The following is a 26714-nucleotide window of genomic DNA, read 5'->3' on the forward strand; positions in this document are numbered from 1 at the left end:
TGTCTGGTTGTCCTACCTATATTTCCTGTCTGGCTACTGGCCAACAAGCATTTATTTGAAATATAATTGACAGAACATAATTGACCAATTGACATTTGTCCCACACCATTTCCCCCTTAAAAAAAAAACACTCTGATTCTAATAATCTTTATTTAACTTTTCTCCTGACCATAGTCCATTTGGGGGAATGTGGGTGTAGTTTTTCAGGCTGTTTCCTACTGGCTGGAGGTGCTGATAATCTTATAGGGACCTGAAGAAAATTTAGAATTATGATCAAGTCCTGACTGGAGTATCCTGTGTGATTTGATCATCTAGAGTAGCATCTTGAATCTGTTCTGGATGTAGAACTCTGACATCTGGGCCATCAGTTCATACCAGAGATTTCTCAGGTGGTCTTCCTTGATCAAACCTGATTCTTCTTAACTGAGAATGAATCCATAGCCTCTTATAGCCTTTGGAAACAAAAGTAAATTCCCTACTCCAAAGTAACATGCATTTTCACGTCAAGGTATTTTCAAAATACCTATCTAGGATTATCTCAGCAACATTTATAAATAAATATCTTTTAGCAGCTGTTGCTCTTTCCTCAGCATTCAAACAATTCAAAGAGAACACAATAACATACAGTATCCAGACTCTCTGTGTATTTTTATCTTTAGGTGGCTTGATTTTAACCTCTATTTCTTTTCTTTTAATTTTTGGCTTTTTGAGACAGGTTCTTTGTGTATCTTTGTTTTGGTATTTACTCTGTAGACCATACTGTCCTTGAACTCACAGAGATCTGCCTGCCTCTGCCTCCAAAAAGCTGGGATTAAAGGTGTGTTGATGTAGGAGGTTCTTCTGTTCATGTCTTGCTTTCATTGGTTAATGAATGAAGAAACTGCTTTGTGCCTGATAGGGCAGAACTTAGGTAAGTAGAGAAGACAGAACTGAATGCTGGGAAGAAGGGCAGAGTGAGGGACGCCATGGATCTACTGCCTGAGACAGATGCTGGTTAGACTCTTGCCCATAAGCCACAGTCATGTAGTGATACACAGATGAATAGAAATGGGTTAAATTAAGATGTAAGAATTAGCCAATAAGAAACTAGAGCTAATGGACCAAGCAGTGTTTTACTGAATACAGTTTCTTTGTGATTATTTCAGGGACTAAGCTAGTCGGGCAGCAAAGATAAACAAGGGGCCCTGCTCCTTGTAACAGTGTGTGCCACCACACCTTAAATTCACAGAGATCCATCTGCCTCTGCCTCCCAAGTTTTGGTATTAAAGGCGTGTGCCACAACACCTTGAACTCATAGAGGTCTGCCTGCCTCTGTCTCCCAAGTGTTGGGATTAAAGGTGTGTGCCACCAACCCAACTACTCTCTTTTTTTCTTTTTTCTCTCAAGCCTACACATATTTTTAAACACAGTAAAACATTTATACATTTAGAGAGTTTTTTTGTCTTTTAATCTATCTTTATTGTATATCTCTCTTTTTCTGAGCACATGAGTCTTTAATATGGGTAAAATTAAAGCCTTGGCTTTGACGGCTGGATCCAGCGCACATCTTAGCTTTATGAGATTCCAGCCTCTTGGAAGAAGTACCAGCTGTAGCCACGTTTATTGCCGCAACTCTATGGCATTTCAAGGTCCCTGCCAGCAAGCAAGCTTCAGCAGTATGCTCCACAGTCAGACCACCTGCCTGAAAGAGACAGAGTTTGTCCTGGCAGGACAGCCCAGAAAGATGGCATTTTAAAATAGTGTGGCTTTTTTTTCCTGCTACGGATGGAAGCCAAAAAGCATGCAGTCAGCTTTTCATCAACACTGTTTAAGTGTTTTGTGGCAGGATCTCTTAAGGAGCTGCAGGGTTAAGGCTGAGTCGGGAAGCCTTTCTTAAATGATTGCCTCTAGCAAGCAGAGCCCACCTGAGAAAATGCTGCTATCAATAACCCATGCTTAACTCTATTGTTTTCTGCCTAGAATTACTTCTCTATGTCTGTCAAGCTTTATGTGTTTGTTTTTTAGCAAGAGACATACAGAATATGGATCTGAGTGGGAGAGCAGGTAGAAAGAAACTGTGAGGTGTACAGGCCAGGCAATCTGTAAACAACAAGGCATATGATGTATGTATACATTTATAGGAAAGACAAGAAAACGTAACAAAATTATTCCAGTTTATTGATAACAGAATCAAAGTAACCAGTTTGTACTTGGTGGAATGACTGACTGGAACACATTTCTGTGTCTTTGTCTGTCTGGGACTTGTGTGTGTAAATGCAAAAATTGATTGAGCTGAAGATGAAGATTTGCCTACTTTATGTGCACAAATCATGGCACAAGATATTAAAACGAGAACAGTCTTAGACTTCCTGTCTTTCCAGAAGGATTTCTTGGCCTTTGCCTAGGAGCAGCTATCATACTAAGCACCCAGCTTGACTCTGCTACCATTCCTCTCCCACAGGGGATGCTCCAAGCTGCCCTGGAGATGCAGATGGCTAACGAGAAAAGATGTGACCAGTGGGAAGATGACCTTCAAAAGGAGAGAACTACCTGGGAGGCAAGTGGGGACCCTACCTCCTAAGGGAGTTAGCCTGATGCCTGGGAGGGACCTGGGCAAGAAGCACTCTGGCTCTTCATTCCCTGGAGGCTGATGGGGACAAGAGGCCTTGATTAGTCCTCTCTGCCTGTTCCCTTAGAGCTGAGGCTGCACAGAGAGTGCATCACAGCTGAACCTGACTGTGTGAGGAGCTGACACCATGGCAGGGGCCTGGTGAGAATGGCACTGAGTCCTGGGACTCGATCCTGTGGTGCTTTCTGGAACTCTGATTGTTGGGAGGATGCTTGGGAACAGTCACAGTTTTATCCTTGGGGCTACTTTTTCTCAGGGGTTCAGAGGAAGAATGAGGAGTATACAAACAGGAATAGGGATCAGGGACATCTGTGTGAAATCTGAGCCACAGCCTTGCATCCCAATTTGGCTCAAAAGACCATGGCAAATATGACCTAAGATCTGTATTTTGGAATATCATGAACAGATACTGAAAAGAGACACATGTTTCCCTAAGATTCCCTTCCCAACCCAAACTCATTTCCCATGAGAACTCCCAATCAGAACAATTTTTTTCTGTCTCTCTGTCCCATTAGGACAGTCTGAATAAATCTCCCTTTTTGTAATCCCTGAAGACCCAAATACAGAGTGAGGTAGAAAACGTTGAGATGGAGTTGAAAGGACTGCGGGAATTCCTGGACTCCAAGGAGAAGAATGAGGTTGAGAAGCTGATGAAAGAGAAGGAAGACATTCTAGACATCCTGGAAGATTCTCAAAATAAGCTGGTGAAGCAGAGGGATTCAGTGAGAGACCTAATCTCAGATCTGGAGCATAGCTTGCAGTGCTCAACCATGGAGATGCTGCAGGTAAGACTGCAGGAGGTCTAGCATCTGAGAGTCAGGACACCTGGAAGCCATTTCTTTCCCTCTGTGCTGCTGTGTTCTCCCTGGTGAGGACAGTAGGGCTCTCTGGACCCTCCTTGAACTCTTTCCTGAACCGGTTTCAGAGGCTGGGGAATCACTGCAAGCATGGATGGCAGGAGGAAGTTGCATGTTTTAGTTTATCAAGTACAGTACAGTAGGAGAACCATGTAGAGAAGATCTGTTGCATCATGGGTAGTTACTCCCCTGCTGTAATGTGAGCATGCAAGAAGCATACCCGACAGTCATTAGTCACTTTATCTGAATTTGAAATTACTGGAAATGGTTTTTCCCCTTGCATGTTTGAAGCCTTTCACCCCACTGCCCTGACTCAGTGGTCTGGTCAGTGGGAGGGGAGTTACCATCCAAGATCTCAGAGATTTTCTTTCCTCTGTCTTTGAGTTTCTGAGATGAAAGGTGTCTTCTTTATTCTAACAGGTATAAAGTTTGTATTGTATTTTATCTCTATCACACTTTTAAATCATTTAAACCAAAGGTATATTCTGGTGATGAAAATCTCTGTGATAATTTGTTTCTTTTGTCTGAATTGTCAATCTCTTGGTAGTTCTAGGAAATTTTCATGCTCCTTTAATTTCTTGGTTTCAATTGTGTTGACTTAATTATTATCGAGGACACTCATTTATCACCTGTATTAGATTGAATTAGACATGTTTTCGCTAAGCTAAGCTAGTTCACATAGGTAGTAACTACAGCCACCATACTCTACAAGCCTGAAATTGTATCTCTTGATCAAAGAATCTGCCTACCATTCTGTGCCTCCAGCCCCTGATGACCCAAATAGTAATCCTTACTCTTGTGAGATCAGTTTTTGGATATAACACTTACTTAAATATCATCACTTAGTGTTTTGTTTTCTTTTGTTTTTTACCCAGATGGTTTAGTATAACATAAATGCTCTGAGTGCAGCTAGCTAAGTTACCACAAATGGCAATACTTGCTTTGAATGTCTAGTATTTTAACCTCCATGTTTATCATATCATATTTTTTCCATTCCTCTGGCTGTAGTTCTCCAGTGGACTCTATTTTATCTGCTATGATAATGACTCAGTGAACGTGAGCATATAGATGTCTCAGTGAGGACAAGTTTAAACATCAGTTTTCTAGTTCTCTCAGAATTCTTTTTATTATGGATCCACATTTATTGGGTTATGTTATATAAACTATATGCGTCTACTGCCTGTGATCCCAGGACCTGAGAGCTTCTCATACACAGAAACTTTGGAAATAAGATATAAGCTTCCCAACCTGCAGCCAGGTATCCTGGTTCGCTCCTTTAATCCCAGCAGTTAGAACGCAGAAGCAAATAAAGGTAGATGGGTTCAAGACTAGCCTGGTCTACATAGTGAGTTCCAGGCCAGCAGGGTTCCATAGTGAAAAACAAACGTGGTCAAGGTGGACAGAGGAAGAGACTACAGAATGTACAGCTGTAAATGGAAAATACATAGTCCACTGCTAATCTAAAGGCCCAGGGATCATTGCAGAAGGAGGGCAGAAAACATGCAAGAGCGCGAGGTGGTGGAGGATACAAGAGAAACAGCGTCTTCTGGACACAGCTTAGCCGTAGCACATATGACCTGGGATTGGCTGTGACACCAAACCCAAGACCTGTGGAAGCCTAAATCAGACCAAAATCCACTATTTAATGTGGACTTCTGTAGGAACTTTAACCAGACCCAAATAGCACCTAGTAATAGTTATCTGTAAGGAGAAGATCACATATCTCGAAGAATTTAACTTTAGTTAAATCTACTAATATCCAGTGGAATCCGCACATGTGAGAACACTTGTATAGTGTTAGGTCTCAATCTGGGGACGAAGGACTCACAGAGCTGCATACTAAACATAGCAAAGTGGACCTGGTGGGTCAGGCATTGATATCTGTCCAATATAAAAGAGCCAAGTTAATATTGGAAGGCAGAAAAGGATTATTTATTAATGTAGCCACATTTGGAAGATGGACAAAAAGATTTTTAAAAAGCCCACTGTCCATCTTCATTTTCTCTAAGTGAGATCAAAGTTTAAACAGAGAACCAAATATATGCACACATGAGTAATCCTTGTCAAGGTGTGCTCCTGTCCATCATTCTCCCATCATTTTCTGGTACAGACTCAGACCTTATGTGGTCTGGCAAGTAACAAAAACAGCGTGAAATGTTTTAGGAGGTCAGTTCTCCATCTGGCTGGCGGTGCTTTCCTTCTCCAAGTGTGAGATTCCTGGAAAAATTCCACTTTTAGAGGGAGTCGTTGATTCAATGGTTTGTCAAATTGAGAGGCACACATGTCTCTTTAGATTGACTTCTTTTCTTGCCAGGAAAACTACAGAGAAAGAAGAAAAAGGGAAAGGGGGATATGGTTAGCTGGACTTAAGTATCAAACAATCTAAGCTTCTGGCCCTTGTGGCTTCTTCATTATTAACATATTGAATTGTGTCTAAATGAATGAAATAATTTGGAAAAAAGCTTCTAAGACATGTTAGTTGTAAGGATGGTGATAGATAGCTGACATGAAACTTGGAAAAGAGACATGTGTTTATATGTTTAGTTGTATGCACAGCAAAACCTATGTAAGTTATCAAACCATCATTGGTTTATCTTTGGTCTCCAAATTCTTATACTATGAGACAGAAAATATTGTACTAGTATACATACAAAACAATTAATGAGTCTAGCATCGTATTTATTTCATGTCTTGGAGAACTTTTGGTGACAGATTTGATTCTCTTTGACTTTGTCTCTGCACCCAGTGAGAGTGAGACCAGGATTTGCAAGAACATGCAGAACATGTTAGTGACTGTGTTTTCTCCCTTTTCTCTAGGGTGTGAATCATGTCCTAACAAGGTATGTGTGGGCTGACATGAAAGAATACCCTCTTGTGTGATGAGAATGATTTAGTATCTGACTAGAATAAACCTCTCATGGGTTTGGGGGAATTTAGACAAAGTGTTATTCTGAAGTTGCAGTAAGAAGGAGGAGGATGTAGGGAAAGACAGGCTCTGGCTGTTTTGTAACTACTGGGGACAGATTTGATTCTCCTTTAGGGGTCTGGGTAAGGGGAGTGAGTCACAGAGTCAGGCTCAGCAGTGGGAAGAGGCAACTGGAGCCACAGGAGCTTTCAGACTCCTTGTGGTTCCATCATTCTGTCCGTGCTCTGTGCTTGTGTCTGGCTCTGTTTGCAGCTCACAGGTACTTGATTCACAGATTCATTCTAGATAGGGTATGTCTTCCTTGTCCGCAGCATTCACAGAATTGTATACTGGGAAAAATTCTTGTGGATTTGTGTATTTTGCGTGGGGATAGAAAAGTGGGCACAACTGCTCCATGTGAACCACACACTTCAGAAGACTGGAAAGCGTGCCCTTGTGTAAAGACTCACACCCAGGCTGTCGGCAGCAGGCTCCTTCTGAACCTATGAAGTTCATGTCAGCATGTGTCTGATGTTCCTGTCTTCTTTTCCAAAATTGTCATCTTAAGAAAAGATCTTAAAGATTCAGACCTGACCAAGAGTGTCTGTATTAACAAAAGTGTTTGATGTCTTGGCTTTCTCCAGATAGTTTTCATGTGACTCTCTTACCCCGGAGCAGCTTCTGCACCCTGACTTTAGCATGTTCTGGAATACCACATTTATTTATTTGCCTCTTTGTTTATTTCTATCTCTATCTGTCTCTCTGACTCTGTTTCTCTCTCTCTCTCTCTCTCTCTCTGTCTGCCTATCGCTTTAGTTTTTCAGACAGGTCTTCTCTCTGTAGCCTTGGTTGGCCTGGAATTCATTCTATTGACCAAGCTGACATTGACCTCAGAAATTTACCTGCCTCTCCCTCCAGAATGCTGGGATGAAAGGCTTGTGACTCTATGCCCAGCCCACACATTAATTTTTTTTACCTACATTAGTTTGATTTGTTTTCAGATTTACTAATTCATCATTTCTTAAGAGTTCTGGAGGAAAAATGGGAGAGTGGGAACAAGTTGTTTGACTGTACAAGTGAGTATCTAAGACCTTACTAACAAAACACAGCAAGTAAGTGTAAGGGGTCATGAGTGTGTCTCTCACTTCTGCAGAGTTAGTATCTACCCTCTCTTTCCCTGCTCAGAATTCTCAGGAGAGCGCCAGGACCTCTATGGTTAGAATAATAGAGAGTAATAGGAAGTCCATGGTGGTCAAAGGTCACACTGTCTGAGATGTGGATGTCAATCTTTTGTCCCTAGGAGTAAGAACTTAAGACTAAAACAGCCCAAAATGGTCCCGAGTAAACAGAGAAAGATCTTCCAAGCTCCGGATCTGAAGGGCATGCTGCAAGTGTTTCAAGGTGAGAGCAGCTACATTCTGTGGTTACCTGGGGGACTCTAGGCATTCTGGGGCTGCACTCTCTGGATAGAGACTGATGTCTCTGATCATGGGTAGAGAAACTGAGAAGAACAGAAAGCGTGTCCCAGTGATGTTATCATATTTAATGGACATCATCATTCATCCCGTCCCATGTCACAGTTTCCAGACCATCCCCCACTCTGCAGAGCACATTGACTTTAACGTTCTAATTCCTTTCTTGCAATTAATGCTGTGCATTTTCATCTTTTCAGGGCTCTTGGATGCCCAGCGCCACTGGGGTAAGGAGAAATCCCACCATCAGCCTCTCTCGTCTTAATGTCTTTCAGAGTTTATTTCTCTACTAATACTTACGTTTTATGTTACTGCTCCCAATATGCACAGCATCTGCCTCTCTTTGACTTTAAACTCAGCTCCTCCATGTTCGTCCTCATTTTCTCCTTAGGCTTCTGCTCCTTATTTCACCAATAAGGCAGTACCTTGCCTCCCATGTGACTCTTATATGTCTCATTTTTCTGCAGTTCACGTGACCCTGAATCAAACACAAGATAAAAACATTGTCATTAATGAAGACAAAAGACAAATACAACATCGAAATGGTGATAGAAGAAATTCTCAGATTTCTAAGACCTACAAATTGGGTGTCCTAGGGTATCCAGCTATTCACTCAGGGAAACATTACTGGGAAGTAGACGTGTCTAGATGTGACGCCTGGCTCCTGGGAATAAATAATGGAAAATGTGCTCAACCCCAGCTTCCTGCAGCAAATGAAAAAGGCTTGAAAGTCAAATATGATTCATTTTATGACTTTGATGACGCCTTTTTCAAAGGTTTAAAACATAATTCTAGAAACAGACAATATGTGAATTATCAACCTAAACATGAAATTAAAGATGATTCTGATGATAAACAACATGTAAATTATCAGCCCAAATGTGGCTACTGGGTTATAGGAATGACAAACAGGTCTGTATATAATGCGTTTGAAGAGTGTTCTGTCACCCACAATGCCAGTGTCTTGCTCCTCTCTCCGACTCGTCCTCCCACTCGTGTTGGAGTTTTCCTGGACCGAGAAGCTTGCACTCTCTCATTTTATGATGTTTCCAACCATGGAGCTCTCATCTATAGATTCTATGAACCGAACTTCCCTAATGCTGTTTATCCATATTTTAATCCTATGACATGTTCAGAGCCATTGACAGTCTGTGGACCACCCTCCTAAGCCCTCACCCGTGTCTGCACAGTGCCCCTGTGTGTGATGTATCTATGTATCTGACGTTTGTGGCATCTTTTTAACTTTTTCTATCTTTTGACTTACTATTTCAGTGACCTTCACTTTTATATACAAACCAGTATTGATTCTTTTCCTTGATCCAGTTGCTTGTCTGTTTACGAGGTTATAGTAATTTTATCTCTTCCCAGATTCCCACACACAATGTCTCTTACTCACAAGGTGAGGTAAGACCTCTGCTAACCCGCACTTCCTGTTTTGAGGTGCCACAGATGGCAGCCAGGGCCTTTTGCGTGCTGAGGAGGTGCTCGGCCCCTGAGCCACTTGTCTCAGCTCTGCCACGTCTAAAACCCCAGTCCTCTGTCGCTGACAGAAGATGACAGAAAGTTCTTCTCCAGCTTGTCTCTTACTTTTGAAAATATATGTCGGAGAGTCTAGACTAGGAATAAGCCCTTAGTGGTACATCAGTTTAACCACAATGCTGTGCTTCATCAAAACCTAAGAAGGAAATATCTCCAAGGACATCCACTAAGACTTGGTGTGTTCTGAGCACTTTCCTCTGCTCCATTTCTGCCACTCCCCATAGCAGTGTAGCCCTGAATGACATCCTCAAAGGCCTCTGCCTATGTCATTTTATTTTTGCATATTTGATATTAATCGTGTTCCTATACTCTAGGTTGGTGTAGAAAAATAAATGTGTGGACTGTTCTAAGGCCCCGAGGTTAAAAGCGAGGCTGCTGGCAGGGCTTAGTCACTCAAACCGTCCTGCAAAGGGGCAGCCAACACCTACAAATTACCCTCTGCCTCCCACACATGTGGTAGTATACACAAATGCAAAATAGATTATGTAAGTATAAAATGGAAATAAATTCACTGAGAATAAAACATCTACTTCACAGTCAGTAAATGGTTGTATGTTAGTTTGGGGGCAAAGATGCTGTACTGGGTTTCGATGCTGCAATGAGCAACTGGATAGGGTTGAGGGGGGCTAATATTTGACTTTCCTAATATTTGACTTTGCTAATTAGGTCCTGGGACGTGTCATCAAGTCTACTCCAATATGTTGTAGGTATATATAAATATTTGGCTTTTGAGAAATTTCAGAATCAAACATGTGAGTTCGGTGTGACTGTAGCCCAAAATCTCTGAGAGATTTATCCTAGGAATAAGACCCTCAACCTGACTTGGGTTGGAAAACCTGGATCCACTTCACAGGGACAAAAGGTCACATCATTTTAAAGGCCAGCAATTCTTTTCCTCCCTGCCAGAAAGCTTGCAGCAACACACTTTGTTTTGCTAGCAGTCTGTTAGCTGATAAACTAAGGGACCTGCCACCTCTGCTGCTGCAACATTCCTGTTCCCTCCCTGCACTTCCACCTAGGCAGGCACTCTTTGGTATTGGAACTGATAACTTCTTCTTGCTCTCATTCCAACCTGTCTATGCAAAGTAATGTTTTTTGCGTACCCCTTTGTCTTCATGCTTACAGACCAGCCTGTACCCCAACAAACAACTGCCCCAATGCAGACTTCCTAGGCTTCCAATGCCCTAGACTCTGTTCCTCCCTGGATCCTAGACCACTGGTGCCCCCTGGAGTCTTGGGCCTGGGGAGCAGATAACAGCAATTTTCCACATCTGTTTCTTGAGAGAATGAGTGTTATTGTACTATTTAGTTCCTATCAAGTATGTAAATCAAAGGTGATAACAGTGATGCCAGTGAACTTAACCTTGTGCTATGTTGTGTAACAAACATAAACAATAGTTCTAGGAACTTACCTCATGTAAATTGTATCCAATATGATGTCTGTTTTGTCTCCTTGCTGTGACTGTAATAAAGAATTGCTGTGATTGAGTACCAGAGCCTGGCATGATGGTTTGGATGCAGTCCCAGCACTCAGGAGGCAGAGACAGGTGGCTGTGCATCTGAGCCAGGCTCAGTTACAGAGGAAGATCCTGCTCTTATTTGTTTTGCTTTTAAAGAGGAATGTGCCAAATTTTGGATGAGATAGTTGGTTCAAGGGGACCCTCTGAGGGATTACTGTACACTAAGGAGTTTATTTGGAGTCAGATTGCCTTAAGTAGGAAGAGAGACAGAAAGGGCACACCATGTTTCCAGGAAAGTTCAGGACCTGGCACCAGGAAAGCCTGAATGGAGGGATATCTGGAGAGTATCAGGGTCCCTGTGGCATAGACATTTTCTCTAATACTTTTTAGGGTGAAGGTGGCATTAGGTTCCCAGCAGAAGCCTTTAGCCAGATTCTCTGATTTCCAGGCAGGAGGCAGGACAGACCGGTGATGAAAGACTGGATCCTCTATCATGAAAACTCACTTAGGTTAGTGTGGCACCAGCAAGGCAGCTCCTGGGGACTCATTTTGAGTGGAGCTCCATCAGGTCTATGTGCGACAGCAGAGAGGCAGTACATGGCGGCATGTAGATTAGAGATTCTAGCACTACATCTTGGCAGAGAATGCATCAGTCACTCAAAACATCGCTATGCAGGGTTCTGTTTTTTTTTTTTTTTTTTTTTTTAAGATGTGGATTGATTTATTTTTCTTTGTTTTTTTTTTTTTTTGTTTTTTTTTTTTGTTTGTTTTTTTTTTTTTTTGGTTTTTCGAGACAGGGTTTCTCTGTGGTTTTGGAGCCTGTCCTGGAACTAGCTCTTGTAGACCAGGCTGGTCTCGAACTCACAGAGATCCGCCTGCCTCTGCCACCCAAGTGCTGGGATTAAAGGCGTGCGCCACCACCGCCCGGCTATATTTTTTTTATTAAAAATTTCAGCCTCCCATTTCCCTCCCCCTTCCCCCCACTCCCCTCCCTCTCTTTCTCCTGTCCAAAGAGCAGTCAGGGTTCCCTGCCCTGTGGGAAGTCCAAGGGCCTCCTGCTCCATCCAGGTCTAGGAAGATGAGCATCCAAACAGACTAGGCTCCCACAAAGCCAGTACATGCAGTAGGATCAAAACCCAGTGCCATTGTCTTTGGCTTCTCAGCAGCCCTCATTGTCCACCATATTGAGAGAGTCCGGGTTTATTCCATGCTTTTTCAGTCCCAGTCCAGCTGGCCTTGTTGGGCTCCCATTACATCAACCCCACCTTCTCAGTGGATGGGTGTACCCCTCGGTCCTGACTTCCTTGCTCATGTTCTCCCTCCTGCTCTTCATTTGGACCTTGGGAGCTCAGTCTGGTGCTTCAATGAGCGTCTGTCTCTATCTCCATCGCCAGATGAAGGTTCTACGGTGATATGCAAGATATTCATCAGTATGGCTATAAGATTGGGCCATTTCAGGCTCCTCAGCTGCCCAAGGAACTAGCTGGGGACATCTCCCTGGATCCCTGGGAACCCCTACAGAGTCAAGTCTCTTGCCAACCCTAAAATGGCTCCTTTAATTAAGATATATACTTCCCTGCTCCAATATCCACCCTTCCTTTATCCCAACCATCCCATTCCCCCAAGCTCCCCCATCCTCCCCTTCTCACTTTTCTCTCCCCATCTCCCCTTACCCCATCCCACCCCACCCCCAAGTTCCCAATTTTTGCCCAGCAATCTTGTCTACTTTCAGTATCCAGGTGGATAACTATATGTTTTTTGGGGGGTTCACATTCTTATCTTCCCTAGGATCACGAATTAAAGGCTCAATGTCCTTTATTTATGGCTAGAAAAAGCCCAGATAATTTTACTTTTATCAAACTATGAATTCATTCAAGAAAAAATATTCTACTTTCAAAGCTCCAATGTTCTTTTTGCATATTATTTCCTCCCTAATTGTTTCATGAGAAAGCCTTTCCTGTGTTGAAATCAATGTCAGTGTGTATTGACACAGTTAGACTCACACACATTGCTGCACTGCTCAACAGCTTGGTCGGTGCTGTGCTCTGCTGCCTGCCTTCATTCTTGTCACTGAGGTTCGAGGCTGGTTGGCAGACCTGACCACAAAGTCAAATCTGCACAGAAATTGTGGTTGCAGAGAAAGTTCACTAAGAGGTAGATGGCTGTCTGAGCATTTCATTATTTTAATTTCCAAGAAGGCCTTAGAAAAAAAAAAAAAACCAGGAGGCACTGGTTCAATTCTGTAAAAGACAAAGATGGTGGCTCATCCCTCTAACACCTGCACTTGCTAGATTGAGGGAGGAGCACTGCCACAGCTGGAGACCACGCTGAACACGAGCGAGCTCCAGCCCAGTCTGGGATGTCCAGCCTCCAAAACCCAGAAAATTTTTAAATATTTTACATAATTATTAACAATTCAGAAGAATCAGATGACAATATTGATTGACAGCCTTTGTGTCCACAGCAAGAACAATAGTTCAGTCTCTTGACCTCATCAAGATGTGGAGTTTGGGCTAGGGGGTTAGCTCAGGGATGGAACTCTGGCTCCGCATTCACAAGGTCCTGGGTTCAATCCCTGAAGTGCAAAGACCAAATTAAAACAACTGCAAAAGACCATGGGCTCAGCACTGAGGAGGGTGAGGGAGTTAAATCTCAGCTAGAGGTCAGGCTGGGGTGCACTGTAAGAGCCCATCTCTAAAAATAAGAATAGAAAGAGGAGGAGGTGACAGGTATGTTAAACAAAACTCAGACTACGCTGTCATATCTGCTGTCACTCTGTATGTCATAATTTAGTAGATCTGAGAATATAGGAACACATGAGATACTCGTGCAGGAGTGGGGGTGAGACTGAAAATGGGTACTGCTCATTTCCCTCACACAGCGTTTCTGTTTTGAGATAATTCTCATGTATCTCAGGCTGTCTTGGCATCAAAGTCCCATATTGCTGAGGACGCCCTTTGACCTCCTGATCCTCCTGCTGCCAGCTCCAAAACAGTGTGTCCTCTGGTGATTTAATAAGAATGGTCTCCATAGGCTCCAATCTCTGAATACTTGGTACTCAGCTAATGGGATTCTTTGAGACAGATTCGGAAAAGGAGAATTATTGGAGTATGTTTGGAATGGGTGTGAGCTCTGAGATTTCAATACATTCTGGGCATTCCCAGTGTCTCTCTATCTCTGGCTCAGGTTTGTGTCTCAAGTGTGACATCTCACCTCCTGCCCCAGCACCATGCCTTCCTTCCTACTGCCATGCTCCCCACTGTGGTGGCCATGACCTCTAATCCTTTGAAACTACAAGTCCCAAATCAAGCACTGTCCTTATAAGGTCTTGGCTAGTTTCACTGCTGGGAGTGTGGGAAGTGTCTCTGCAGGGCTCTACATGGGGCTCCTCCCACCCTGTCCCTGCTGGGTGGGAATCCTGATTGTGAGCAGCTGCCCTGAACTGCAGCTCCCTCCCTGTTCTCATCCTGTAAGTGCCCAAGTATAGCCCCAGAGGACACTGCAGTTTCCTGTCCCTCACCTTCTCTTTCCTGCCTTTTGAGCCACACCTACCACACAAAGCAAAATCCATTCTGGAGCTCAGGTGCAAGTGGAGCCCATGGGGAGGGCTTTCTTTCCATCAGGGGCAGCTTTCGCAAAGTTCAGCATCTTTAGGGTGATTGAGAATGAGCCTGAACAAGTTCTATAGTTCTGAGAGATGTCCCAAGTTCCTGGAAAGCAGAACAAACCCAAAGAGACTGGCTCCCTCTGGTGGTCAAACCTCACATACCGCTATGGTGATTCCCCAATAGTATGTTAGGTTAGATTCTTTCTCAGTTTCAGCCCTGTAAGTCTTTTGATTTCTCTGCAGGTTCACCAGAGATCAGGCTTAGTGACCAACCCGGTCCTTGGGACATTTACTCTGGCTCCTCTCGCTGCTCTCCACACATTCAGGCTCTCTTACTTTTTTCTGAAGGTGTGAGAGCAGTTTTAAAGGGCAGAGTTGGAGAAATTTAGTAGAATACTCTCTTTTTTCTGGTTAGTTTGATTTCCAACTGAGAAGGTGCTAGGGAAGATGGACTGCTGGCTTCCTGCTGGGGGCACTAGGAATGAGGGTTCAGGTGGAGGCCTGGCCTGAAGAAAGACGGGTGTCAATATCCAGAGAGCTCAAGGCTTTTCTACAGATGGAGTTCCTTCTATTTTCTCCTAATGTTAATTTTGGGCTGCAACAAGAATCTCCTGTTGAAAGACTAACACTATTGTCTGTCCATGTCCTCCACCCCTACCTCATTAAAGAAGTAAAGTCAGAATGATGTTTGAAAAGAGTTTAAGGTTTCTTTATAACAATGTATTTACCCATGATTCTATGAGTTCAACCCCTTTACTTCTGTCTCTGTGATTAGAAGTCCCAATCTTTCTGTAGCTCTTTTACATTTACTGGTACTGTGAAACAGCCATAGGTCTGTAGAGAGTTGATAATGTTACTTGAAAGTGATTAATCATATCTTCCTGGCTTCCCCTTGGTCCATGTCTGGCATGAATGAAAAAAACTTAAATAAAATATGTACCCGGATTGCTGAAGCACACATGGGGAGCCCATATATGGTGGTCCTGTTGAACTTGTCCATATTGGGTTTCATGTCTAAGTTGATGAGGACGACTGACCATGTCTCCTCTTCAAGAAGGGACCATATCTCATTAAGATGGTTGTGAGCCACCATGTAGTACCTGGGAATCGAACTCAGGGCATTTGGAAGAGCAGGCAGTGTTCTTAACCTCTGAGCTGTCCTAAATGAAATTCAGTCTGGACTAGTAATGCCAGCTACAAAGAAAGATGATGGAGAAAGGTCCAAAGACCAGGGCCTGCCTGGGGACACAATAAGATCAGATCTAAAGGAAAGAAAAAAAAACACTCAGAGGCTCTAGCATATTGGGCAGTTTTGGGGTGAGGGTGGGGCCTGGGGGACACATTTGAATTCACTTCTGACCCAAATTCTTAGGTAAGAAACAGGAAATTGGATGAAGAGGCAAAAGAGAGAGAGAGATGTGAACACGGTAAGAGAGCCCTTTCATAAGTGACAGCTTTTCCATTTCTTTGGGACGTGGTACCCTTATACAACCCAGGCAAATCTCATGTAACTGCCCTGTTCCACCCTCCCCAGACACTGGGGTTACAGGTGAACATTGCCACCCCAAGACTTCTCTACCTTTCAAGGAACAGCACAAGCTCCTGATTAATTTTGATGCTATAAAGACTGAAAGATGTCTGCTGTTAGGAAGACCTTGAGAGCCACAAAAGGACAGGGAATGGGCAATCCCAACTCCACCCAAGCTAATTTAGACACCAGAGGACTCAGGACAGGCCTTCTGTGTCCAGGCTGACTTGGAGGATTGTCATGAGCCCATCCTCTTTCCCTTTGCTCTCCTGCTATTAATAAGCTCTGGACCCCAATACCTGTACTGTAGTGTGTTTATCTCATGAATACATACATGTCACTGGGCATTAATATCTGTGGATTGAAAAAAGGATGAGACTTCCTTAAGCTGTATAATTTTTTATTTTTATTGAGATCCACATTTTTCTCTGCTCCTCCACTACCTCTCCGCTCCCGTTCAACTATCTCCCAAGGTCCCCATTCTCCCTATTTATTCAGGGCATCTGGTCTTTTTCTACTTTCCACGTAGATTAGAGCTATGGATATCTCTCTTAGGGTCCTCATTGTTGTCTAGGTTCACTGGGATTGTGATTTGTGGGCTGGTCTTCTTGTCTTTATATTTAAAAACCACTTATGAGTGAGTACATGTGATAATTGTCTTTCTGTATCTGGGTTACCTCACTCATAATGATGTTTTCTAGCTCCATCTATTATCCTGCAAAATTCAAGATGTCTTTATTTTTTTCTGCTGTGTAGTACTCCTTTGTGTAAATGTACCACACTTTCTTTGTCCATTCTTTGGTTGAAGGGCATTTAGGTTGCTTCCAGTTTCTGGTTCATAGGCTGCTATGAACATAGTTGAGCATATATCTTTGTGGCATGATTGAGAATCCTTTGGATATATACCTACAAGTGGTATTACTGTTTCTTGAGGAAGGTTGTTTCCTAGATTGCTGAGAAATCACCACACTGACATCCAAAGGTGTTGTACAAGCTTGCATTCCCACCAGCAATGCAGAAGTGTTCCCTTTTCCCCACAACCTCTTCAGCATAAGGTGTCATCAGTGTTTTTGATCTTGGCCATTCTTACAGGTGTAAGATGGAATTTCAGAGTTCTTTTGATCTGCATTTTTCTGATGACTCAGGATGTTGAGCATTTCCTTACATGTCTTTCAGCCATGTTAGATTCCTCTGTTGAGAGTTCTCTGTTTAGGTCTCTGCTCCATTTTTATTGGATTATTTGTTTTTGGTCACCAATTTCTTGAGTTCTTTGTATATTTTGAAGATCAGACCTCTGTGTGATGTAGGGTTAGTGAAGATCTTTTCTTATTCTGATGGCTGTCATTTTGTCTTGTCCTTTGCTCTACAGAAGGTTTTTAGTTTCAAGAGGTCCCATTTATTAATTGTTTCTCTCCATGTCTGTGCTGCTTGGTTTATATTTAGGAAGTGTTTTCCTGTGCTGATGTGTTCAAGTGCACTTCCCACTTTCTCTTCTATAAGATTCAGTGTGGCTGGCTTTATGTTGAGGTCTTTGATCCATTTGGAGTTGAGTTTTGTCCATGGGTCTATTTTCATTCTTTTACATGTTGATATCCAGTTATGCCAGCATCATTTGTTAAATGTGCTTTATTTTTTCCATTTGATATTTGCTTCTTTGTCAAAAATGAGGTGTTCGAAGGTGTGTGGATTAATTTAGTTTCCCTTGTTGGTGATGTTAATTTGTTTGTTTTACCCTTCTTTGGGGTTTGCTGCTAGGAGATCATCAATTGTCTGTTTTTCTTGGTGTAGCCAGGTTCCTTGGGTTAGCGTTTTCCTTGTAGTATTCTGTATAGGGTTGAATTTACGGCTAGGTATTGGTTAAATCTGGTTCTGTCATGGAATATCTTATTTTGTCCTTCTATGGTGAATGAAAGTTTTGCTGGTTATAGTAGTCTGGGCTGGCATCCTTGGTCTCTCAATGTCTGCATAACGCTTGACTAGGACCTTCTGTTTTTCATTGTCTCCAATGAGAAGTCAGGTGTAATTCTGATATCTCTACCTTTCATATTACTTGGCCTTTTTCCTTTGCATCTCTCAATATTCATCTTTACTTTGTATGTTTAATGTTTTGATTATTATGTGGTGAGAGGATTTTTTTTTGGATCCTGTCTATATGGTGTTCTACAAGGTTCTTGTATCTGCTTCATAGGCATATGTTTTTTTAGGTTAGGAAAGTTTCCTCCTATGATTTTGTTAAATATATTTTCTGTGCTTTTAAATTGAACTTCTCCTTCTTCTATAACTATTATTCTTAGATTAGCCTTTTCATGGTGTCCCATATTTCCTGGATATTTTAGGTTAAACTTTCTTAGTGTTTTCTTTAACTGATGAGTCTATTTCCTCTATGTATCTTCAGCACTTGAGATTCTCTTCTGTCTCTTGTATTCTGCTGTTCATGCTGGCTTTTGTGGTTCCTGATAGTTTTCTGCTTCTATAATTCTCTCGGCTTTTGTTTTCTTTATTATCTGTATTTCAGTTTTCAAATCTTTAATAGTTTCTTTCATATTTTTGATTTTTTTTTTTTGGTTTTTTTTTTTTTAAGGAATTTGCGGATGTCTTCCAAGTTTTGTTTGTCTTTTCCTCCATTTCTTTGAGGGAATTTTTCATTTCCTCTTTAAGAGTTTCAAACATCTCCTGAAGTTATTTTTTAGGTCATTTTCTTATACTTCATCTATATTTGGTTGTTCAAGTCTTTCTATTGTAGGGTCTTTAGTTTTTACTATTGTTATGTTGCTTTTTGTGGTGTTGCATTTGTTCTTACCTTTTCTACTTTTCTTTTCCTCTAATAGGTGTGGTTGGGGCTGTCTGAAATTCTGTTGAATAATCTTCTAGGTGCCAGTGAATCCGAAGCTCAGATGTTTGTTCCTCGTGGTACGGTCAGTGCCAGAGTTCTAGTTACCCCATTGGTCACTCCATGTTCATTGAGATTGCTCAGCGCTCCTGGGCTTTGTTTCTTGGAGTTTGCTGTCTCAGGCCTACTTTGGCCTAGGTTACTGGCTTTGCTCTGTTTTTTGTAAATCCTGGTCTGGATCCACTCCTGAAGAGGTCCCTGGCTTTGATTTGTTCCTGCAAAGGTCTCTGGCTCTGGTCTACACCATCAGAGTTCCCAGGCTTGGGTGTACCCAGACCCACAGAGGATCTGGCACAGGCTTACTCCCTCAGAGGTCCCAGACTCACGCTCGGACCCACAGAGGTTTCTGGTTCATGACTATTCCCTTTGATATACCAGACCAACACCCGGACTCACAGAGGTCCTGGCTCAAACCTACTTGCTCTGAGGTCCCAGACTCACACCCAGACCCACAGGCGACCTGGCTTAGACCTAGTTCCTCAAAAGTCCTAGGTTCTTGCCCAGACCCACAGGGGTCCTGGCTTAGGTCTACTCCCTTGAAGATCTCAGATTCACATCTAGGCTCACAGTGGTCTCTGGCTCTTGCTTACTCACCAAGTGGCTGTTCCCCTGTACCTGTTCCTGTGGAGTTCCCTGTCTCAGGTCTATGCTGGCCCAGATCACTGGCTCAGTCCTGGTCCGCTAATCAAGCTGTATAATTTTGATGAATAAAAATAATGTTTTCTAGCTAGGCCTATTGTTCCACACAAGATCAATAAGTCACACTTAGATCACAGCTAAGATGTGAGATTTAGGATCCAGGATGTATTAAAATCCTTTAACTAGAGCAGGTGCCTTGCTAATGACCTTGAGAAAAACTACTACCAGGAAAAGCAGTCTGGGTGACAAGGATATAGTGAGCTATCTAGCTAGGTTGCAAATACAATAAAACCCAATTATTGCTAGCTGGAAAATGCTTAAGTCCTTGTACCTATTCATGACCTCAATTAGTGGAAATATATTCTGAATAGTAAAATGATACAGTAATAACTTGAATCTGTAGCCCCTGATGAGGGCTGCAGATGTTTGTAGGTAATTACAGGTAACACACAGTACAAAATGGTCATTTGAAGATTTTAGTGCTATAGTGCATCAGTATCTTGGAGAATACAGACTGGAGCTAATAGTAAAACAATTTGAGGAGTATAGGGATTAGCTCTTCTTTGAAGTTCTGGTAGAATTCTGTGCTAAAATCATCAGACCCTGGACTTTTTTTGGTTGGGATGTTTTTGATGACTGCTTCTATTTCTTTGTAGGTTATAGTTATGTTTTAGTTGTTCACCTGGTCTTAATTTAATTTTGGTATGTGGTACCTACCCAGAAAATTGTTCATTTCTTTTCTATTTTCCAATTTTGTGGAGTACAGCTTTTTGTAGTATGACCTAAAGATTCTCTGGATTGCCTCAATCCCTGTTGTTATGTCTCCCATTTCACTTCTGATTATGTTAATTTGGATGTTCTTTCTCTGCCTTTTGATTAGTTTGGATAAGGGTTTATCTATCTTGTTGATTTTCTCAAAAAAAACTAGCTCTTTATTTCATTGATTTTTGTACTGTTTTGTTTCTGTTTTATTGATTTCTGCCCTTACTTTGATTATTTCATGTCATCTACTCCTCTTGGGTGAATTTGTTTCTATTTGTTCTAGAGTTTTAGGGTGTCCTATTAAGTCACTAGTGTGAGCTTTCTCCACCTCCTTTTAGTAGGCACTCAGTGCTATGAATTCTCCTCTTAGCACTGTTTTCATAGTGTCCCATAGGTTTGGGTATGTTGTACCTTCATTTTCACTGAATTTTAGGAACACTTTAAGTTCTGTCTTTATTTCTTCTTTGACCAAGGGGTGATTTAATTCAACACTGTTCAGTTTCCATGAGTTTGTAGATTTTCTGCAAATAGTGTTGTTGAATTATAACTTCAATGCATGGTGATACAATAAGATACAGTGAGTTACTTCAATTCAATTTTTTTTGTATCTATTGAGGTTGCTTTGTTACCAAGAGTGGGGTCAGCTTTATAGAAGGTTCTATGAGGTGCTGAGAAGAAGGTATATTCTTTCGTGTTTGTTGGAAAATTCTATAGAAGTCTGTTAAGTCTATTTGAGTAATGATATATGTTTTCTTACTTTTCTGTTAAGTTCCTGTCTGTTTAACCTGTCCATTGAAGAGAGTGGGGTGTTGAAGCCTTGCACTATCAGTGTGTGGGGTTTAATGTGTCAGCTTCCTTCCAGAGATGCGGGGATGGTTCACAATACAAAAATCTATCTATGTAATCCACTATGTAAATAAATTGAAAGAAAAAAATATGTGATCATCTCATTAGATGTTGAAAAAGAATTCAACAAAATCCAACAACCCTTCATGATAAAAGTCTTGGAGAGAGCAGGGATACAAAGAATGTATGTAAACATAATAAAAGCTAAATACAGCAAGCTGACAAACAACATCAAATTAAATGGAGAGAAACTCCCAGCGATCCCACTGAAATCAGGAACAAGACAAGGCTGTCCTCGCTCTCCATATCTATTCAACATAGCTCTTGAAGTTCAGGCTAGAGCAATAAGACAACAACAACAAAAAAAAATCAAGGGGATACAAATTGGAAAATAAGAAGTCAAACTTTGTTATTTGCAGATGATACAATAGTATACCTAAGTGAGCCCAAGAATTCTACCACACACTAATAGTGCAAGGCTTCAACACCCCACTCTCTTCAATGGACAGGTCAAACAGACAGGAACTTAACAGAGAAATAAGAAAACTAACAGATATGATAGTATAGCTAAGTGAGCCCAAGAATTCTACCAGAAAACTTCTACAGCTAATAAACACCTTCAGTAATTTGGCAGAATACAAAATCAACTCAAAAAAATCAGTAGCCCCCCTATATACAAATGATAAAGAAGCTGAAAAAGAAATCAGAAAAAAAATCACCATTCACAATAGCCACAAATAACATAAAATATCTTGGGGTAACACTAACCAAACAAGTGAAAGACCTGTTCGATAAGAAATTTAAGTCTCTGAAGAAAGAAATTGAAGAAGATATCAGAGAATGGAAAAATCTCCCAAGCTCATGGATAGGTAGAATCAGCATAATAAATATGACAATTCTACCAAAAGCAATCTACAGATTGAATGCAATCCCCATCAAATCACAGCACAATTCTTCACAGACCTCAAAAGAACAATACTCTCCATCATATGGAGAAACAAAAAAACCCAGGATAGCCAAAACAATTCTGTATAATAAAGGAACTTCCGGAGGCATTACCATCCCTGACATCAAGCTCTATAAAGAACTACAGTACTGAAAACACCTTGGTATTGGCATAAAATCAGGAAGGTTGACCAATGGAATCAAATTGAAGACCCAGATATTAATTCATACACCTATGAACACCTGATTTTAACAAAGAAGCTAAAATTATACAATGGAAAAAAGAAAGCATCTTCAACAAATGGTGTTTGCATCAGTGGATGTCAGCACATAAAAGAATGCAAATACCTATCCCTATGCACAAAATTCAGGTCTGAATGGATTAAAGATCTCAATATAAATCCGACCACAGTGAACCTGATAAAAGAGAAAGAGGGAAGTAGCCTTCAATGCATGGGCACAGGAGACCACTTCCCAAGTATAACTGCAGAAGCACAGACACAGCCACAGAATAAAACAATATATAAATGGGACATCCTAAAACTGAAAAGATACTATTTTGTCAACAAGACAAAAAGCCAGCATACTGAAAGGGAAAAGATCTTCACCAATCCCACATTGGACAAAGGGCTAATCTCCAAAATAAAGAACTCAAGAAATTAGACATCAATATGTCAAATAATTGATTTTTTAAAAATGGGGTACAAATCTAAACAGAGAACTCTCAACATAAAATTGCAAATAGCTGAAAGACACTTAAGGAAATGTTCAACATCCTTAGCCATCAGCGAAACAAATCAAAACAGCTCTGAGTTACCCTGTTACATCTCTCAGAATGGCTATGATAAAAAAAAAATAATAATAGCTTATGGTGGAGAGGATACAGAGTAAGGGGAAGCACTCCTTCCTTGCTTGATGGAGTTCAGCCAATCACATTTTGTTTAGGGTGTGTCACCCTGAGTCCAAGAAAAAAAGATAAAAACATCCAGGTGTGCTTGCCCCCCTCTCTTTGTTCTCTGTGCTCCTGGTGTTCGCTTGACCTCTGGCTGTGTGAGTTTCCCTTTTTTCCATTTATTAAAACTAAATCTATTGTATTGAGCTGTTCTGGTTAATTCTAAATACCGATCGACCACGCCCCTTCAGTTTTTGGTGGGAATGCAAACTTGTACAACCACTCTGGAAATCAGTATGGAGTTTTCTCAGAAAATTGGGAATCAACCTACTTCAGGACTCAGCAATACCACTCTTGGGCATATACCCAAACAATGCTGAACCATACTACAAGAACATTTGTTCAACTATGTTCATAGCACCATTTTTTGTAATAGCCAGAACCTGGAAACAGCCTAAATGCCCCTCAACTGAAGAATGGATAAAGAAAATGTGGTACGTTTACACAATGGAGTACTATTCAGCAGTAAAAAACAATGACATCTTAAAATTTACATGCAAATGGATGGAACTAGAATAAAACATCCTGAGGGAAGTAACCCAGACAAAGAAAGATGAGTATGGTATGTACCCACTCATAGGTGAATACTAGCTGTAAAACAAAGGATATGAAGCCTATAGTCTCTGATCCCAGAGAAGCTAAGTAACAAGGAGAACCCTAAGAAAAGCATACATAGATCCATTGTGCCCTTTGTGCCTCAGTCTTCTGATATATACCTGTTCTCCTCATGGGCTCCCTTTTTTCATTCTACCATACCATTCTGATTCCTTCAATGTGTGCTCTTGAATATGGCCCAGGCGAGCAAGCCAGTCTAACTTATTAACAGAATCTGCTCCCCACTGGGCAGACCATACCTTGCTTTTCATTCATCATAGGCACTATACTCTACTGAATAACTGAACTCTGGGCCTGAAGGGCTTCAGACTCTGGGTCTGGGCCCCTTGTTTCTCTCAAATTTGTGTGCTTTTTTTGTTGTTGTTATTGTTGTTGTTTTGTTTGCTTTCTTATGTGTATTTGTTTTGCTTTTTATCCCTAGGACAAGATATGCCCAGTTAGCAAATCTTAACATCTCTATTCTCTGTCTAATCAGGGTTAGAAGACAAAATAAGGAGCCCTAATTGGCCAGAAGGCAGAAATAACATGCTATATAGTTCTATGATTCTACCTGGTTCTAGGGAAATTCCCAGGAATCTACAAGGATGACTCCACCCAAGACTCCTGACAAGAGTGGAGAGGATGCCTGAACTGGCCTTCCCCTGAAAACAGATAGGTGAATACCCGAACTATCATCATAGAGCCTTCATCCAGTAACTGATGGAACCAGATGCAGAGATTCACAACCGAACACCAGGCCGAGCTCTGAGAATCTAATCAGAGAGGGGGAGGAGGGATTATATGAGGAAGGGTGGTCCAAATCATGATGGAGAAATCTACAGAGACAGCTCCTGGAAGCTCATGAACTCTACACTGACATCTGTGGCACCTCCATGGGACAGAACTAGGCCCTCCATACGTGGGAGACAGTGGTAAAGCTTGGGCTATCTGAGGGGTCCCTGGAAGTAGGACCTGAATCTATCCCTGACACAGAAGTTAGCTTGTTTTAGCCCATTCCTTTTGGTGAAATGCCATGTTTAGTCTTTATGGGGGGGTGGGAGATTTCAGGGGGGTTAGTCCTCCTCCAATTTAATGTGACAGACTTTGTTGACTGCCCATGGGAGCCCTCACCCCTTGGGAGGAAAAGATGGGGGGGTTGGAGGGGAAGTGTTGTGGGACAATGGTCTGTATCCTGTCAATTGTATTTTAATAAAACACTGATTGGACAGTAGCCAGGCTGGAATTGGGTGGGATAACCAGGCAGGAAGTATAGGCAGGGTGATGAGAACAGAAGAATTCTGGGAAGAGGAAAGATTTAATCTGCAGCCATCACCCAGATGCAGAGGAAGCAAGATGTGGCTGCCTCGCCAAAAAGGTATCAAGCCATGTGGCTAACTCAGATAAGAATTATGGGCTAATATAAGTTATAAGAGTTAATAAGAAGCCTGAGCTAATAAGCCAATCAGTTTATAATTAATGTAGGTGTCTGTGTGTTTCTTGGGAATGAACGAGAATGGGACTGAGCAAGACAGAAACCCCAGTCAACAAGAAAGAGGACTTGGAGGAGAGGTAGAGAGAACTGTGGTTGGAATGTAAAATAAAGAAAAAAATTACATTAAAAAGGGAAGAAAAGAAACTTCCACAACACCAAGAGAATCATTAAAAATGAAAGCAAAAAGATGGGAAAGAGCTGGGATCTGCAATGTCAGAATGCTGGAATGTTGCCAAACAACCGTGGTCAACGCATGGTTCATGCCTCTTATCTCAACAGTTCTGAGCTACTGGCAAACTGGACAAGTGATCAGAAACTTCCACTGTTTCTGCGATGGTTAATCATGGGTTTTCATGACTTCCTCTTTAATATGCTACTAATGTCTGCTGGGGCTACAATAAAAATGTAGTAGCAAAATACTGCAAAACAAGTTTTTGGTTTTGGTTTTGTATACATGGTTTTTCTGTGTAGCTCTGGCTGTCCTAGAACTCACTCTGTAGACTACGCTGGCCTCAAACTCAAAAATCTGCTGGAATCTGCCTCCTGAGTGATGGGATTAAAGTCCTCAGTCACCACTACCCAACACAAACCAGATCATTTAAACAACAGAAATTTATGTTTTTCTGATACCCAAACCAGAGAATCCAAAATCAACTTTCAGTCAATTATTTTCCAGCTACATCTTCCATTACTTTTGTAAGTGATTCATAAAGAATGATCTCTCCACATTTTGAGACCCTCACCTTCTCATAAACCCAAAACATGGGCAACCAGGTCTTTTTACTGTTTTTTTTTTTTTCTCTGTAGTTTTTGGTTCCTTCCTGGAACTAGCTCTTGTAGACCAGGCTGGCCTCAAACTCACAGAGATCCGCCTGCCTCTGCCTCCCGAGTGCTGAGATTAGGCAACCAGGTCTTGAATGAGTCTCTGAAACTCCTGGCCTGGATTTCCAGAGCACCACCGACTGCCACCTTTGCCTCTACTTGATGATCCAGGGAAGGGTAGCTTGAGACTGAAGGGTTTTCAGTGAAGAGTAAGTTCAGGACATGGAAATATTGCTAATAGATCCCACTCATCAGACAAAGATTTGACATTTTCATATGGTCGTATGTTACTGTTGGGAACCAAGTCCACCCTCAGGCCACCTTCAGGAACTCCGCCAGGAGCCATGTCATCTCCATCCACCAAACTGGACACTTCAGCTGTTGCCACAGGTCACATACCCTTTATGTAAGCCCAGGCTATCACTGCCTCCTCCCGACCCATCTCTTTCCCCATCCATGCTCACAGGTGGCTTTTGCCACCCCCCACCCCCGCCACCGTAAAATTCTTGTTGCATGGTGTGATCTCTGCCTATTCCTCACCCAAGAGCTGCCAAGGTACTCCTTGGCCATGAAACTCTATAGTTATGTCATCTATCAGGGAAGGGGTTGTGATTGCTGAATGAGTACCCGAGGCTTCTAAGAATATTTTGTTCAGCCAAAGAGGTCATTTTAGCCAAGGGCTCACTGTGCTGGAGCATCACTTGGACACACTGAACAACAGAAGTATCTTATGTCCCACATTCAATAAAACTCTCAAATTGCATTAACTTCTTAAAAAATCGTAACTAGGGATAGG

At 41.8% G+C, this 26714-nt stretch overlaps 1 protein-coding gene across 1 annotated transcript in view; it reads left to right on the forward strand.

The window, feature by feature from the left end:
* Positions 1-10851, forward strand: part of LOC130879420 (tripartite motif-containing protein 30A-like) — a 39093-nt gene extending 28242 nt beyond the window's left edge. The window contains exons 3-8 of the mRNA XM_057777952.1: positions 2441-2536; positions 3163-3393; positions 6283-6305; positions 7671-7771; positions 8043-8069; positions 8310-10851. Of these exons, the coding sequence (XP_057633935.1) occupies positions 2441-2536; positions 3163-3393; positions 6283-6305; positions 7671-7771; positions 8043-8069; positions 8310-9010 (1179 nt within the window). The 3' untranslated portion in view covers positions 9011-10851. The remainder of the gene's footprint in view (positions 1-2440; positions 2537-3162; positions 3394-6282; positions 6306-7670; positions 7772-8042; positions 8070-8309) is intronic.
* Positions 10852-26714: the final 15863 nt, after the last annotated feature.

This window comes from Chionomys nivalis, chromosome 8, assembly GCF_950005125.1.
Source record: "Chionomys nivalis chromosome 8, mChiNiv1.1, whole genome shotgun sequence".
In the NCBI taxonomy this organism is placed as follows: Eukaryota; Metazoa; Chordata; class Mammalia; order Rodentia; family Cricetidae; genus Chionomys; species Chionomys nivalis.